The sequence below is a fragment of the Cololabis saira genome, chromosome 17 (genome assembly GCF_033807715.1).
Source record: "Cololabis saira isolate AMF1-May2022 chromosome 17, fColSai1.1, whole genome shotgun sequence".
Lineage (NCBI taxonomy): Eukaryota > Metazoa > Chordata > Actinopteri > Beloniformes > Belonidae > Cololabis > Cololabis saira.
Window position 1 is genome coordinate 38,805,638 of NC_084603.1, and position 17,372 is coordinate 38,823,009.

Below are 17,372 nucleotides of genomic sequence, written 5' to 3' on the forward strand. Positions count from 1 at the left end.
TTTTTTGTTTTGGGTTATTACAGCCTGGGATATGTCAATGATGAGTAGCAATATTGATTTTCATGCATTATTATTTTTTGTGCAGTGTCAAATACTCACACTTTGACCCCTTAGCGCAAAAAACGCGCTTTTCATAAGGTAGCTATAAAACATATTATACATTAATATTATATTCCACTTTTATTGAGCTAATTTGTTTCACCAATATCTGACCTAAGTATTAATATCAAATATTCATTATTTTTTAAAGATTTAACCCTTTAAATGCCAGGTTTTTGTCATGATGCCATGTTTTTAGATGAACAACACAGGGAACACAGAGCAGCAACATTGATCTTCATGCATTATTATTTTTTATGCATTTCAAAAGGTAGCTATAACACATACTTTTTTACCCAGAAGTGAAACAATGAACAATGAACCAGGAACAGTGAGCCAGGAACATCAAAACTGACTAAATAACATTCAATAACATTCAATAACAGCAACAAAATTGTGACAGAGAGAAAGAGACTGTGTGTGTGTGTGCGTGTGCGCGTGTGTGTGTGTGTGTGTGTGTGTGTGTGTGTGTGTGTGTGTGTGTGTGTGTGTGCGTGCGTGCGTGCGTGTGTGTGTGTGTGTGTGTGTGTGTGTGTGCGCGTGTGCGCGTGTGCGCGTGTGCGTGTGTGTGCGTGTGTGTGTGTGTGTGTGTGTGTGAGTGTGTGTGTGAGTCAGTTCAGGTGAGGCAGGAGCTGCAAACAATTTGGTAGTGCTCCATGCAGATGGGACTGTCGCACTTTCTGCAGGTGGAGTAGACGTAGGAGTTTGTTGCTGGTGCTCAAAACACACTGCCTCCTCCTCTGGGTGGTGTGTGGGGATGGGCTTGCACTTGAGCTTGGACCTGGGTCTCCTTTGAGTTCAGCACCAACACCAAGGCCGCAGCAGCTGGTGTGCGGGGAGGTGGCGTCTCCTTGTCATTTGTGGAGCTACAAGAGTCTTCCCCAGCTCCTCAATGAACAGCCTCCTCCGCTAACTTTTTCCCCGTTGCCATGAGGGATCCACGGTGGTCCAAAGGATGAAAGCAAATTTAACTGCCACTGAATTTCCCCACTTCTGGAAGTCTCATCTTCCTCACTGTCAGAGGACACATCAAAGCTCTCAGAAGACGATTCAGACACCGGTTCCTCGTCTGTAGTATCTGTGTTCTCTGTGTCAGATTCCTATTGCCCGCGATCAGAATCAGACTCCATCGCTATGTCCAAAGCGTTGTGCACTCAATAGGCTCTCTCCATCTTGCCAAATAAGAAATGACTAGTTCCACAGGTTGCATTTTTATAAACTTTGGCTGCAGTCGCAGCTGTGTAAACGACTCAACAAAAAGCATGATTCTCTCTATGGCTGCACCTTTCATGTGATTCAAAATGCCCCATGTTTGGATTTATTTGTGTTTATGGACCTCTTGTGTAGGTGTGTGTGGTGTGCATTTATACAAAATAATCTTAGAGGGGCTTTAAACTTCTGCACAAAAACGATGTGAATGAATGAAAACAGTGGCACTTGAAAGCCTTTGCTCATAATGTCATAAGGTCACACACACACACACACACCACACACACACAAACACACACACACACACAAACACACACACATACACACACACACATATACTAACTGTACATGCACACATACACACACACACACACACATTAAGGGAGGGGGAGGGGTGAATTGTGACGGTGCCATCCAGTGGAAATAGCATGTTTTTTCTCCATATGCCAAATATGGTAAAAATGAGGTAATCTGGTTCAGAGTAGTAAATATGATCAATTCCAAGGCAAAAGACCAGATTGACACCTAGATATAATAAAATGCATTTATTATGCTTTAATGGAAGCGAGATCAAAAATTGAAGTTTGAATGGGTTTCAATGGCGCGTTTTTTGCGCTAAGGGGTCAGAGTGTAACAATTGTATTTTCCAGAGTGTATTTTAGACTTACTGTAGGAACTGAGCTGGAAATATAAAGATCATATAAAAATACACAATCTCACCAAAATTCATGCCATATGGATGAACTCAGCCAAAATTATCCAAAAATGAAAAGTGAAAAGCGCGTAAAATGCGCCTAGGTGTCCCGGAGGGTTAATGTCTTCTGTGATCACCATGACGTCCATCGTGAGAAGATGATGCTTCTCCTGCTTTGACCGGGAATCTACAAACTCTCCTCTCCAGCTTAACCTCAATACCACCTGTACAAAATCTAAAAATAGATAGATCTGTTCAAGGTCCGTTTGCATGCTTCACATGAAAAGAGGCAGCTTTGTATCTAAACATTGGTCTGAAATGTCCTGAGACAAGGTTTTCACACAGGAATCCCCCCAGTAAAGTTGTAAACAGCATTGAAAGCTTTTCTGAGTTAACAGTAACGTAGGCGGCGGGACTTGCAGAGGTCAAGAGGACACGGTGTGAATGCAGTCTTACTTGTTTATTTTCCCCTCATGTTTGTCTTCTGTCTATTCTTTTGACCTTTTTTACACTTCTGCTATGGTTTCTTGCTGCTGCTCCTCTGGAATTTGTATTCTAACCACTAGGCCTGTGTTGAAAAAATCAATTTTCCGATTCTAAATCAATTCTCATATTCATTTTTTTTTCTCATCATTACATTACTACGGAGCCCCTAAAGGGACACAGATTTATTTATTTTTTTTATATATAATGAGTTTTACGCGCGCGCGTGAAACCTTTAAGTGAGCACGTAAAGTTGTTTACTTGCAAGCAAAGTGGTAATGTCCTTATAATGGAGTCCCAGGTTAAAATATAGCTCAGCTAAATCCTGTAATGTCATTTCCATTCATAAACAGAGCAGGGCACAACTGGAGGGTTCCTGTTCCAGCAAAACTCCCATGTACTTATCTTTACGAGCTCACGTAGAACAAGTTTTAGGCGCTCACTTATAAATTTTGCGAGAGCGCATGAAACTTTTTAGTGAGTGCATAAACGTTTTACGTTCTCACGAAAACAACTTTATGTGCTCACTTAAAGGTTTTACTCGCGCGCGTAAAACTCATTTTATATATATATATATATATATATATATATATATATATATATATATATATATATATATATATATATATATATATATATATATATATAAAATAATCTGTGTCCATTTAGGGGCTCCGTACATTACAACTTTTGGTATTTTTTTGTTTATGCCCAAAAAAGGATGTTTTGTTGGACACAATGTTTTTGCCTTTAAATCTGTTTAAAGGTATAAAAAAACCATCAAAGTTTTCAGTTATAATTGCATAAATTGTCTATATTTAATTACTTTATATACTGTCTTGGGGTTACATTTGCATAAAATGCTAAAAACCAAATTCTCAAAAATGTAAAACCCGAAAAACACTGAAAATGGAATAAATAAAACCGATTTCATCCGTCTCTGTTTCCTCCCTGGATCTGTTTGGTAATTCTGCCACACAATGTTTCCTAAAGCAGTTCTATCAGCATTCTGGGAGGTGATTGGTCCTTACAGCATCATTAGCTGCCAATACTTGCTGTTGAATCTCAATATAATACTAATATTAATATGTTGCAGAACTACAGTCATATCATTCATGCAACAGCTGAAAAAACAGTTTTAATAACACTAACCCAAATCAACGTCGGAATCAAACCAAATCTTGATAATGGGTTCTGAATCTTAAGAATTGGAATTGAATCGATTCTTGACATTTGAATGGATCCCCAGCCCTGCTAACCACGAACACTGTGTTCTTTCCCAATGCTGCAGGTTGTATTCCTGCCTGGCTAATGGGAGCCCAGATGAATTCCAACGTGGAGAGCAGCTCTACAGGATCCGTGCTGTCAAAGACCCCCTTCAGATTGGTGAGTCCAAGAAGGTTTGACCGTAGAAAAGAGTTTGTACCTCTGTTGCCTGTAATGATGTCAAGTATACGGCACCCAGCTGACACCCGTCAGTTCCTCGGTATCAGCCCTTGGCAGTGAGATATACTCTGATAGTGTGTGAAAAAACAAAGAAAGTGAGCTTGTTTTTCTGAACCCCGCCCTGCTCTGTGTCTGTGGTTATCTCTCCCCCCAGGCTTCCATCTCAGCGCCACCGTGGTTTCCAGTCAGTCTGGTCAGTCTAAAGGAGCCTACAATGTGGCGGTCATGTTCGACCGCTGCCGCATCACTTCCTGCAGCTGTACCTGTGGCGCAGGCGCCAAATGGTGCGCCCATGTGGTGGCACTCTGCCTCTTCAGAATCCACAATGTGAGCTTGAACATTTGATCCTTCTATCCGTTGGGTTGGTGATGGCACTCAAAAGGTATAGATAGAGGGTTTGCATTGGCGTCACTGGACCAGCCCCCTTACTCACACTGAGTGGCAAAAATACCCCAAGAACCAGTGGTCCATGGACATTAATATTTGGTACAGTTACCAAGAACCAGTGGTCCATGGACATTAATATTTGGTACAGTTACCAAGAACCAGTGGTCCATGGACATTAATATTTGGTACAGTTACCAAGAACCAGTGGTCCATGGACATTAATATTTGGTACAGTTACCAAGAACCAGTGGTCCATGGACATTAATATTTGGTACAGTTACCAAGAACCAGTGGTCCATGGACATTAATATTTGGTACAGTTACCAAGAACCAGTGGTCCATGGACATTAATATTTGGTACAGTTACCAAGAACCAGTGGTCCATGGACATTAATATTTGTCCACAAATCCAGTTTCCTGATATTTATATGTACTTAATTTCTACGCCGGGGAAATACACGAAGCAAAGCTTGAAGGCTTATGCCCCGTTTACACATAGCCGGGTATTTACAAAAACGGATATTTCCCCCTCTATGTTTTGAAAAATTCCATCATTTACACGAGATCGTTTTCAAAATCTCTTCGTTTACACGAATCCGCATAAATACGCTGTTAACGTCATGCCAGCCAATCAGAATCCTGGAAAAAACATCAACAAATGACACGTGTAACTTCCAGTTAAGGCTGATTTATGGTTCCGCGTCACACCAACGCAGAGCCTACGGCGTAGGGTACGCGGCGACGCACAACGTACGGTGCGCATCGCCGCGTACCCTACGCCGTAGGCTCTGCGTCGATTTAACGCAGGACCATAATTCAGGCTTTACTTCCAAGACGGAACGAGAGTCTTTGGTTTGGAGTGACAGAGAAGTGGAGTTACTTTTAAGTGTGACTTTAGAATATAAAACAGGTAAAATACAAGAAAATATTGACGGTGGCCAAACTAATTGTAAACACAGGTCGCACACATGACGCTGGTGACGTTTCTGTCGCATAATGTGACGTTCTGAAGCCTAAATATCCGTTTTCCTCTGTTTAGACGCAAACGTGAAAACTGAGTTTTTGAAAATCTCCACTTTGGCCGGAGTTTTCAGAAATTATGGTTTTTGGTGACTTTGAGCTCCGTTTTCGTGTAAACGAACGGCCAAAACGCATGAAAAGCCTCAGTTTTTGCTCCGTGTAAACGGGGCCTTACAAAAGTCTTGATGCTTGGTCCGACTTCAAGGCAGGATTTGGTGTAGAAATTAAAGTGATGAGGACACTGAACTTTATGATTTGACCGTTTAACGTTAGCTACCCAAAAATCCAACATTACCTGATACAAAATGGGAACCACAAATCCACATTTCGGTGCGTGGAATCCAGTTGTTTCTGTGAATTGCAGCGATCCATTTGTCTCTCTTAAGCTTATATTTTGGCAGTCTGTAAAACGATAACTCCGATTTCTTGCTAAATCTATGAGTACAGTCGATCGCACAACAGCTCTTTCCCATTTTAGATGTTTTCCAGTTGCTCAAACTGAAAGTTTACGCTGCCACTCAGTCTTTCTGCCACTCAGTCTTTCCGACACTCGGTCTTTCCGACACTCGGTCTTTCCGACACTCGGTCTTTCTGACACTCAGTCTTTCCGACACTCAGTCTTTCCGACACTCAGTCTTTCCGACACTCAGTCTTTCTGACACTCAGTCTTTCCGACACTCAGTCTTTCCGACACTCAGTCTGTCTGACACTCAGTCTTTCTGTCACTCAGTGGGCGTAACCCGCTGTGAAGTCGCATCTGTGACGTCATGTGCATTCCCTCTATAACAGCACATTTCCCAGACTTTCGATGGAAATGGGATATTTTGGGAATATTCTGCTCTGGAAACGTTCCAATAATGACTTTCTTTGGTCATAAACAGACTTGGATGTAAACTTTAAGGCCTTGCTGGTTATGGTGCTTCAGCAGACTGCTGGGAACTGGGCCTCCCCTGACCCAGATACTGATATATTATCTGTACACGGCACTAATGCAGTGCTGTGTACTGATAATATATTTGGCTAAAAAAATGTCAATATCCTGAAATGGTTAAAGTGCCCATATTGTGCTAATCTTCAGTAATCTCATGTTAACGCTGTGGTCCCTCTAGATTAGCCCTGGAAAACAGCATAGCTAGGTAACCTATTTTAAGATAAAAAATAACGAGGAGGGACTCTTCCTGAAAACAAACACATTTGACTCAAGTGTTTTCTTTCTTTTTTAATTCTTTATTTAGATATGGCAGTACAAAAAGGTAGTAAAAGCAGTAATATTCTTATCTGCCATCCAGTTTTTTCCTTTTAAGTAAACATATTAAGAAATAAGAAAAGGAAAAGAAAGAAAAACAAAAACTACAAAGAACTCTATACAATCTGGGAAAGACAGACTATAAACATAAAACCTCCATACAGAAGAAAAATAACATGATTCTCAGTTGTGTGGAGAATGAGATAATAAAAGGATAATGATATGATAGTATTAGTGTCTGTCTTCAGATCATTGAAGAATGTGAGGGAGAAGGAGGAGAAAAACAAAACAAGTTTTATCCATTCAATACCTCTACAAATTCTGGGCGCAAAAGCTTCACATATACAACCCAGTTCGTCCACAATTTTACAAACAAATCTTTCTGGAGACGGAGGCAAAATGTCATCTTTTCCATGATATACAGGACTGTCTCAGAATATTAGAATATTGTGATAAAGTCCTTTATTTTCTGTAATGCAAAAATGTCATTTATTCTGGATTCATTACAAACCAACTGAAATATTACAAGCCTTTTATTATTTTAATATTGCTGATCATGGCTTACAGCTTAAGAAAACTCAAATATCCTATCTCAAAAAATTAGAATATTCTGGGAATCTTAAACTGTAAACCATAATCAGCAATATTAAAATAATAAAAGGCTTGCAATATTTCAGTTGATTTGTAATGAATCCAGAATGTGTGACATTTTTGTTTTTTTAATTGCATTACAGAAAATAAAGAACTGTATCACAATATTCTAAATTTCTGAGACAGTCCTGTATATCATTAACTAAGTTTATCCACTCCTGTATTGTGGCCTCAGGGAGCAACCGATGTCTCGTGAGTGCTTTTTTAGCAGCAGTTATCAAAATCCCAAATAGATATTCATCTGACCGTCCTATCGGGAAATCAGTCCTTCCTAAATAAAGTATAGAGAACTCATAAGTCAGATCAGCATTAAATATACGTTTCAGTGTCCTGTGAAGCTCTTTCCAAAAGGGTTGTATCACTGCCAATGTTTAGCTCCCTAAATCCCGCACTGTCTCCAACATCTAGTATTACTCTCATCAAGTGTTTTTCTTATAGGTTGAATTCCTAGAGATTTGTTGATGTGCAGCAATAACACCTGACAACCGCACTTCTTTTGCCAATCAGAGACATTTTGAACACATCATTACTTAATCAATCCACATTTCTACATGGCACCACATGCTTGTGTTATTTTTATTAACCTTTGGTCATATTTAAATTGAGGGAAGGCTCAACTTCGACATGACTCAAATATGAAACTGCAGATTTTTCAGAAAACCTTGAAAAGCATACGAGCAGTAAAACGGTCGCTGCACAGCGGAGCACCACTTAATGGAAACGGGCTGTGTCAGTGGTCCCCAATTCAGGTCCTGCTAATTCCTGTGGACGGTTTCCAACTTTCTAAACTGCAAAAATCTTGTTCGATGAAATGAACTAGGTGAAGATGAGCCTTTTTATTGGTCTGGTTGGCTCCAGAGGTTAGGAATGTTCATCTTCATCTCTGATTTAGGAAGTGCCTCTTGGTTTGAATTAGTTGCATGGGCGTTGACATAAAGTCCTGTTTTTGTGTGTGTGTGTTTGTGTTGGTCCATGCAGGCATCAGCAGTTTGTCTGAGGGCTCCAGTCTCCGAGTCTTTGTCCAGGCTGCAGAGGGACCAGCTCCAGAAGTTTGCCCAGTACCTCATTAGTGAGCTGCCTCAGCAGGTAACATCCTCATCCTGGTCCACTAACAAGCATGATACAACATTGTCAGTATTCCAGGGGTGTGCAGTCAGCCCTGTGGTCCTGTTGCTCTCCAGCAGAGCTCATCTGCTAACACAACTGAGCTGAAGCATCGCTGCACATCCAAAGCCAAGGCTGTGTGAGGAGCACTGCACAAACCCTTCTGTGATATCACCCGCTGCTTTTTGAAGACTGTGTGAGCTGTGGTGTTTGCCATCAGCTGGAGCTGATTCCACCCAGCATCAGTTAGTCCAAAAATAGGTGGAAAGAACAAGCCTGGCAGCTGATTGGCTCGTCTTGGTTACCAGAAGCTTACTGTTTTAGCTTAGTAAAGCACACGGTAATCTAAACCCCATTACTTTACATTGGTTCTGATGAAATGCGTCACTCATTAGAAATGTTGCTGCTGCAAGAACATCTGAAACGTGACCTGCCGACTCCTGCCGCAGCTCCAGCTGCAGCCCTGGCTCCTGCCACACTGCAAAAACTCCAAATCTTAACTAGAATATTTGTCTTATTTCTAGTTAGAATTTCTCATTTTCAGTCAAAAAAATCTCATTACAGGAAAAAAAACAACAATTTTCACCTGTTTTAAGTAGATTTTCACTTAAAATAAGTAGAAAAATCTGCCAGTGGAACAAGATTTTTTTGCTTGTAGAAGATAAATCTTGTCCCACTGGCAGATTTTTCTACTTATTTCAAGTTAAAATTTGTTTGAAACAGGTGAAAATTGTCAAATAACAAGTTATTTTTCTGGTAATGACTCTTGTTTTAAGTGTAATGAGATTTTTAACTAAAAATGAGACATTTTAACTAGAAATAGGACAAATAATCCTGGTAAGATTTTGAGTTTTTGCAGTGCACAACTGCAGCTGTAGCTGACGAACCTCCGTCCTGAACCCCTCCAGTCCTGGACCCCTCCAGTCCTGAACCCCTCCAGTCCTGGACCCCTCCAGTCCTGGACCCCTCCAGTCCTGGACCCCTCCAGTCCTGGACCCCTCCAGGCCTGGACCCCTCCAGTCCTGGACCCCTCCAGGCCTGGACCCCTCCAGTCCTGAACCCCTCCAGTCCTGGACCCCTCCAGGCCGACCTAGAGCCAACTAGGACCGTCTGCTAGTACAACAAACAGCTTAGCAAACCATGTCTTCAAAATAAGAACCTTTTATGAAGACCTTTCACTAGTATCTCTTAATTAACAACCACACAGTCAAAATAGCTACATTAAAATCCCACTAGGTTAAAAAAAAAAAAAAATCCCACTTGTGGCTGCTATGGACATGAAGACTTTTTTTTTTACTAGGCTGTAAATATGTTTATTTCTGCTGTAAATGTGTTGTATCATGAGGGTCACTGTTGTAGCCAGCGCCCATTGGTCATTCAAAGGTCTGCACTTCCACACCGGCTTCAAAAAGAAAACAGGAGACACAGATTCACATTTCTGTCTTGTTAGGGACTCATTGTACCTAGAACATAGTCAATGAGAAATTTGTAAACTAAATCCAAGCTGTCCTGGAGCATCCTCTTCAGACAGATGACGTGTCTTTGATTGGTCAGATCCGGGGGATTAGTGCTGATTAAGTGTGTGTTTCCAGATCCTGCCCACAGCCCAGCGGCTACTGGACGAGCTGCTGTCCTCTCAGTCTACTGCCATCAACACTGTGTGTGGAGCTCCAGGTGAGCAAAATACTGTTTCTGCAAACAAGTTCCAACAAAGTCCTGCTCTCTGCAGTTGTTTCACCTACCGCTGGTAACGCAGGACTACGCAGAGAAGAGCTCAGCTTAGAGTATTAGGGCCAGGCAGGAGAAAAAAAGAGGAGGAAGACTTTTTTTTCATTATGCACTTCGAGAAAAAAGTCGAAATGTCGAGAATAAAGTCGAAATTTCGTGAATAAAGTTGCAAAAACAGTTGCCACAAGTGGAGAAGACGGGATAACAGCTGATTATCGGCTTAAATTAAAGGCAGTTGGACTTGACAGTGACCCATACAGTTACCCCAAGAACCAGCGGTCCATGGACATTAATATTTGGTACAGTTACCAAGAACCAGTGGTCCATGGACATTAATATTTGGTACAGTTACCAAGAACCAGTGGTCCATGGACATTAATATTTGGCCACGAATCCAGTTTCTGATATTTATATGTACTTAATTTCTACGCCGGGGAAATACACAAAACAAAGCTTGAAGGTTGAACGCTTGGTCCGACTTCAAGGCAGGATTTGTTGGTGAAATTAAAGTGATGAGGACACCGAACTTTATGATTTGCCCGTTTAACGTTAGCTACCCAAAAATCCAACATTACCTGATACAAAATGGGAACCACAAATCCACGTTTCGGTGTCTGGAATCCAGTTGTTTCTGTGAATTGCAGAGATCCATTTGTCTCTCTTAAGCTTATTTTTCATGCAGTCTGTAAAACGATAACTCAGATTTCTTGCTAAATCTATGAGTACAGTCGATCGCACAACAGCTCTTTCCCATTTTAGACGTTTTCCAGTTGCTCAAACTGAAAGTTTACGCTGTCACTCAGTCTTTCTGACACTCAGTCTTTCTGACACTCAGTCTTTCTGAACCTCAGTCTTTCTGACACTCAGTGGGCGTAACCCGCTGTGAAGTCGCCTCTGTGACGTCATGCACATTCCCTCTATACATCGTAGCCTCTTTAGTGCTTTGGTTCTTGGTAGAGGAAGAGTAAAGTGATACACCAGAAGCTGATCTGGTTGCAGAGCCATGTTGAGTATTGATGGGTTTTAGATGTGATGACAAATTGAAAGGTTCACCAATATTCCAGATGTTGAACAAAAATGTAACCAGGCTACACGCCAGCCTTTGGTCCACTTTTCTCCAGGACAATGCGGCATGCATCCCCTCAACACTGCTCCTAGCAGAGCAGCGGAGAGCGAGGCGTGCCGCCCTGGTATGTGTGAGCTGGAGTTTGTCTAAATCTTGCCTGTTTGTGCATCTGCAGACCCGACAGCAGGCCCTTCAGCGTCTGACCAGAGCACCTGGTATTTGGACGAGTCCACCCTCAGCGACAACATCAAGAAGACCCTGCACAAGTTCTGCGGGCCTTCGCCTGTCGTCTTCAGGTAAACACCTCCCTGACGTGTACGTACACAGCAGGATGATGAGCTCTGACGGCCTCCACATGTGGCACTTTTACACCAGCACCTACTCATCTCAGCTCAGCTCAACAACTACTTCCATCTAGATCCCTTTTTAATTCTCTCCTCAGCCACCAGGTTTATTCAATTCAATACAATTCAATTTTATTGGTATAGCGTCTAATACAACAAAAGTTGTCTCTAGGCGCTTTCCAGAGACCCAGAACATGAACCCCTGAGCAATTATTACATAAACAATGGCAGGTAAAAACTCCCCTAGTGGGAGAAAAGCCTTAACTATGAGGTGAACATCTGCACCTCATAGTTGGATCTCAGTGGTGTGTAGTGTGATGACATCAGATGCAGCCGACTCAGCCGCTTAAAACCTCAGCAGAGTAGATACAGAAAAAGTATCTACTTGGCACGTTAGACGTCTAGTGGAAAAGTACCAAACCGAGTGGAGGCATCCATCCATCACCCATCCATCCGAGGTCACACTGCTGCTGGCTCTGGTTCCAGCCGTCTTCCTGTGAAGGCAGCAGACGCCCTAAATGGAGCTTGAGTCATATATGTATTTTTTATTTATCCTTTATTTATCCAGGAAAGTCACATTGAGATACAATATCTCTTCTGCCAGGGAGTCCTGGTCAAGATGGCAGCAGAAAAATACATTCAGTTTCATATAAAAGAAAATACATACAAGGACAAGTAACTTTACAAAAAATAAAAACATATCAAAACAAGAAACAAACAAACATAAAACATACAAGGATCAGAAAGCTAAAAAGAATTCATGACAAATAATGGCACTTGATTAAAAAACAATGACATTGGTCTGTGAAAACTGATTTTAACATATGTTTGAACATGTTAAGAGAGGGTAAATATTTCAAATGAGTATGTGTTGTAGCTCATTCCAAGTTGCGATGCATAAAAGGAAAAGGCCGATTTACACAACTCTGTTCCAGTGCTTGGGACCATGAGGAGAATTGAATTGAGTATGATATTGAAATGGGTGGTAAAAATATTTGCATGTATCAGTTTCAGTGTAGACGTCGGTGATGGGAGTTTCACCCTGTAAGAATCTTTTACAGATTTCCCGGATAGCCAAATTGAAGTTTGGGATATCAGACAGACCAGTCCCCTGACACATAAATAGAACTAGTGTCGTCTTTTATCCCGGGAGAGTGACATTGTTGGTGTCTGAAATGACAAAGTTTGGATAGGAAAATATCCTTTGAAAATATTTAAAGTGTTCTTTTTGACAGAAAATAATAGAGAAATGTCCGAGCCGTTGTGTTGTGACTGCGGTGCATGTGTTAAGATGAGTGTTTGGTGTTGCCAGTGACGTGAACTCCATGTACCTGTCGTCCACGGAGCCCCCGGCGGCGGCTGAGTGGGCGTGTCTGCTCCGGCCCCTGAGGGGCCGAGAGCCGGAGGGAATCTGGAACCTTCTGTCCATCGTCAGGGAGATGTTCAAGAGACGAGACAGCAACGCTGCCCCACTGCTGGAGATCCTCACTGAACAGTGCCTTAACTACGAGCAGGTAAGACCCGCCATGACCCCAGAGGAGAAGCACCAGACACTATTTCTTTGATTTTTGATTGATTGAAATTCTTTATTCAGTCACATCACACTACAAACATTAAACACAAACATTATCGAAAATAGTGACTGAAAAGGCACAGGCAGAAGCATGGTGCTTATATTAATGCCTGTCCTACATACAAACAAAAAAACAATAGCTAAACTAACCCAGAAAAGGAGGACCAATAAGGTTTACATATATAATAGTAAAGACATTTTTTTATATATAAGTATCATAGAACAGCAACAAACAAAAACAAATAAACATTAACATTTGTAAGATTGCTCTACAAATCTGTTTTTTGTAAACCAAAAATGAGCTGCACATTCATAAATCTAGGTTAGCGTCATTCCATAGTTTAACTCCCACAACAGATATACAGGCCTATCTCAGAAAATTAGAATATTGTGATAAAGATAAAGATAAAGATAAAGATAAAGATATTTTCTGTAATGCAATTAAACAAACAGAAATATCATACATTCTGGATTCATTACAAATCAACTGAAATATTGCAAGCCTTTTATTATTTTAATATTGCTGATCATGGCTTACAGCTTAAGAAAACTCAAATATCCTATCTCAAAAAATTAGAATATTCTGGGAATCTTAATCTTAAACTGTAAACCATAATCAGCAATATTAAAATAATAAAAAGCTTGTAATATTTCAGTTGATTTGTAATGAATCCAGAATGTATGACATTTTTGCATTACAGAAAATAAAGGACTTTATCACAATATTCTAATTTTCTGAGACAGTCCTGTACATCTCCTTTTAGTCTCTTTTCTAGCTTTTTGTACAACAAATTTACAAACATCACGTAAATTATATTTTGACTCATGTATTGAGAAAAACCGTTGTACACAGACAGGGAGTAACTTCAATCTAGCTTTAAACATTATTTGCATTATTTTATAATGAACCAAATCATAAAATTTCACAACATTTTTATATTTTATAAACAATGGATTTGTATGTTCATAGTTTCCCACCCTATTAATAATACGTATGGCTCGTTTTTGTAAGAGGACTATAGCATTTACTGTTGTCTTACACGTCGAGCCCCAAACTCCCACATAATACCGTATATAAGGTAGTATTAGTGAACAATACATTAAATGTAGTGCTTTGAGCCATCATTGCAGATCTGTCCAGAGTTGATCCAGCTGGTCCTCACCTAACTGTTTGTGTGTTTAGATCATCAGCTGGTGGTACAGCGTCCGGACATCGGCCTCCCACAGCAGCGCCAGCGGCCACACCGGCCGCAGCAACGGCCAGTCGGAGGTGGCGGCTCACGCCTGCGCCAGCATGTGTGACGAGATGGTTGTCCTGTGGAGGCTGGCGGTGCTGGACCCCACCATGAGCCCTTACAGGTCAGAGCACTGAGCCCAGGATACACACCATTCATGGACTTACAGAGCTGCTGGGAAACAATCTAATGATGGATGACCTGGGTAAAGACAGAATTACTGAGCAGACGCCTTGATTATTAGCACTAGGGCTGGGGATCCATTCAGATGTCAAGAATCGATTCCGATTCTTAAGATTTAGAATCGATTATCAAGATTCGATTCGATTCTGATATCAATTTGGATTAGTGTTATTAAAACTGTTTTTTCAGCTGTTGCATGAATTATATGACTGTGTAGTTATGCAACATATTACTACTAGTATTATATTGAGATTCAACAGCAAGTATTGCAGCTAATGATGCTGTAAGGGCCAATCAGCTCCCAGAATGCTGATAGAACTGCTTTCAGAAACATCGTGGGTCAGAATTACCAAACAGATCCAGGGAGGAAACAGAGACGGATGAAATAGGTTTTATTTTTTCCCACATTCCATTTTAGTTTTTTCCATTTTCGGTCTATTTCGGTTTTTAATTTTTGAGAATTTGGTTTTTAGCATTTAATGCAAATGTAACCCCAAGACAGTATATAAAGTAATGAAATATAGACAATTTATGCAATTATAACTGAAAACTTTAATGTTTCCATACCTTTAATCATATTTAAAGGCAAAAACATGGCACCAGTTATTCCCCTGTCCAACAAAACATTCCTTTTTTGGGCATAAACAAATAATACCAAAAGTTGTAATGATCTGATCGGCTGCTTTGAACTATTATTTTCCAATCTCGATTAAAACCGATAGGGCCATTATCGAGCCGATACCGATCGGTTGCCAATCGATCGGTGCATCTCTATTTAGAAGCCGGTACGGCAGTTGTGTGAGCTAGTTTGAACCAGACTGCTTGTGTCTCTTCCAGGCGCCTGGATCTGGCGGGCCAGCTGAAACAGTGGCATCTCAAAGTCATAGAGATCGTGAAACGGGGACAACATCGCAAGTCCCTGGACAAACTTTTTCAGGGCTTCAAGCCCGCCGTGGAGTCCTGCTATTTCAACTGGGAAGTGGCCTACCCACTGGAGGGCATCACGTACTGCAGCGCAGACAAGAAGAGCGTCCCCTTCTGCTGGCCCAGGGCACTGCAGCTCCCCAGAGGAGTCCGAGCTGCTGCCGGAGCGGGCGGCGACGCGTCCGAGCCCGGAGCGGGCGGTAGAACCGACGGTGGAGCTGGGGGGGACCACCAAGCGAAAGGAAACGGCCACTTGTCCCAACAGGAGGTGGCGGTGCGTCCGAAGGAGACCATTCTGACTAAGAGGAAGGGTCTGTCGCTGAGCGGAGGGGGAGGGATGCTGGTCCGTCTGGGGGGAGGCGTCTCTCTGGCCCTGGAGGACGGCGGAGGGAAGTGCATGTACAAAGGGACAGGTTCCTCCTCGGGGGGGAAGCTGAAACTGGCCCCGGGGAGCGGGAAGGGCTCGTCTTCAGGAGGCCCCGGGGGCAGCGGAGGGCTGGGGGGCGGGAAGCACGCCAGCGCTAAGAGGAGAACCAGCAGCGAGGACAGCTCTCTGGAGCCGGACCTGGCCGAGCTCAGCCTGGACGACGGCTGCAGTCTGGCCCTGGGGGCCGAGGCCAGCAACACCTTCGAGTTCCTGCCCCCCCCGCCGGAGATGCTGCCCTCTCCCAGTCCCCTGCTCAGAGAGTCGCCCAAGTTCAGCAGCAGCAACGGAGGGAGCAAGATGTTTGAAACCAAGCGCGCTAGCCACGCCTCCACCGCGCTGGCCGCCGCCGAGCCCCCCGGCCCGTCGTGCTTCCCTCCCAAAGAAAACCTGGGGGCTGCTATAGACATATCCAACCCTGCAGCCAAGGAGACCGACGCTGACGGGGAACCTGCCCAGAGCAAAGACGAAGACGTGGACTCGGCCGGCAGCCACCAGCCCTCCGCCTCCACGGCCACGGCCAAACCTCAAACCTCTGGTAAAGCGCAGCGGGGCCGCAGGGACGCAGCTTCTGCTGAAGCAGCAGCAGCAGCCACAGCCGGGGCGGCGGCCGCGGGAGAACCTGCTCCCCAGGGGGCGGAAGGAGCCGCGTCCGAGGGAGAGGCCGTGGGGGAGGACGACTATCAGGCGTACTACCTGAGCGCCGCCTCGGAGGAGGGAGCCGAGAGGCAGCTGGTGGACAACCACCAGGAGGAAGAGCCCGACATCTTTGCAGGGATCAAACCGCTGGAGCAGGAGGGGCGCATGGAGGTAAGGGTCAACGTTCAAGGTTCACTTTATTGTCATACCAAAGCCCAAGTACAGGACTGTCTCAGAAAATTAGAATATTGTGATTTTCTGTAATGCAATTTAAAAAAACAAAAATGTCATACATTCTGGATTCATTACAAATCAACTGAAATATTGCAAGCTTTTTATGATTTTAATATTGCTGATCATGGCTTACAGCTTAAGAAAACTCAAATATCCTATCTCAAAAAAATTGAATATTCTGGGAATCTTAATCTTAAACTGTAAACCATAATCATCAATATTAAAATAATAAAAGGCTTGCAATATTTCAGTTGATTTATAATGAATCCAGAATGTATGACATTTTTGTTTTTTTTAATTGCATCACAATATTCTAATTTTCTGAGACAGTCCTGTACAAGTGGAACGAAATTTCGTTGCCACTAGCTCAAAACAAGCAATAAAAACAATTACAACACTAAAAACTCTAAACACTAAAATATAAGAACACTAGGCTAAAAACTACAACGCTGCGTGCAGGACTGTAGACGGTCGTTGTCGAGGGTAGACGGGGAACGGGTTCTGTTTATTTAAAAGTCTTATGGAGTGGGGGAAAGACAAGGCAAGTTTATTTGTACAGCACAATTCAACACAAGGTAATTCAAAGTGCTTCACATCAACATTAAAAGCAGCAAGACACAATTAAACAGTAAATAACAAATAAAATGAAAAGAAAATAGGTAAAACAATAAAAAGCACAAGTT

The 17,372-nt window shown here is 42.4% G+C and overlaps 1 protein-coding gene across 6 annotated transcripts in view; it reads left to right on the forward strand.

The window, feature by feature from the left end:
- The window catches only part of zswim8 (zinc finger, SWIM-type containing 8), a 58,105-nt gene that overhangs the window by 14,171 nt on the left and 26,562 nt on the right, over nt 1-17,372 (forward strand). For all 6 annotated transcript variants that reach the window (XM_061745722.1, XM_061745724.1, XM_061745723.1 and 3 more), the window contains exons 3-10: nt 3,777-3,871; nt 4,086-4,258; nt 8,214-8,321; nt 9,932-10,013; nt 11,309-11,429; nt 12,790-12,991; nt 14,234-14,409; nt 15,306-16,626. In XM_061745722.1, the coding sequence (XP_061601706.1) occupies nt 3,777-3,871; nt 4,086-4,258; nt 8,214-8,321; nt 9,932-10,013; nt 11,309-11,429; nt 12,790-12,991; nt 14,234-14,409; nt 15,306-16,626 (2,278 nt within the window). The remainder of the gene's footprint in view (nt 1-3,776; nt 3,872-4,085; nt 4,259-8,213; nt 8,322-9,931; nt 10,014-11,308; nt 11,430-12,789; nt 12,992-14,233; nt 14,410-15,305; nt 16,627-17,372) is intronic.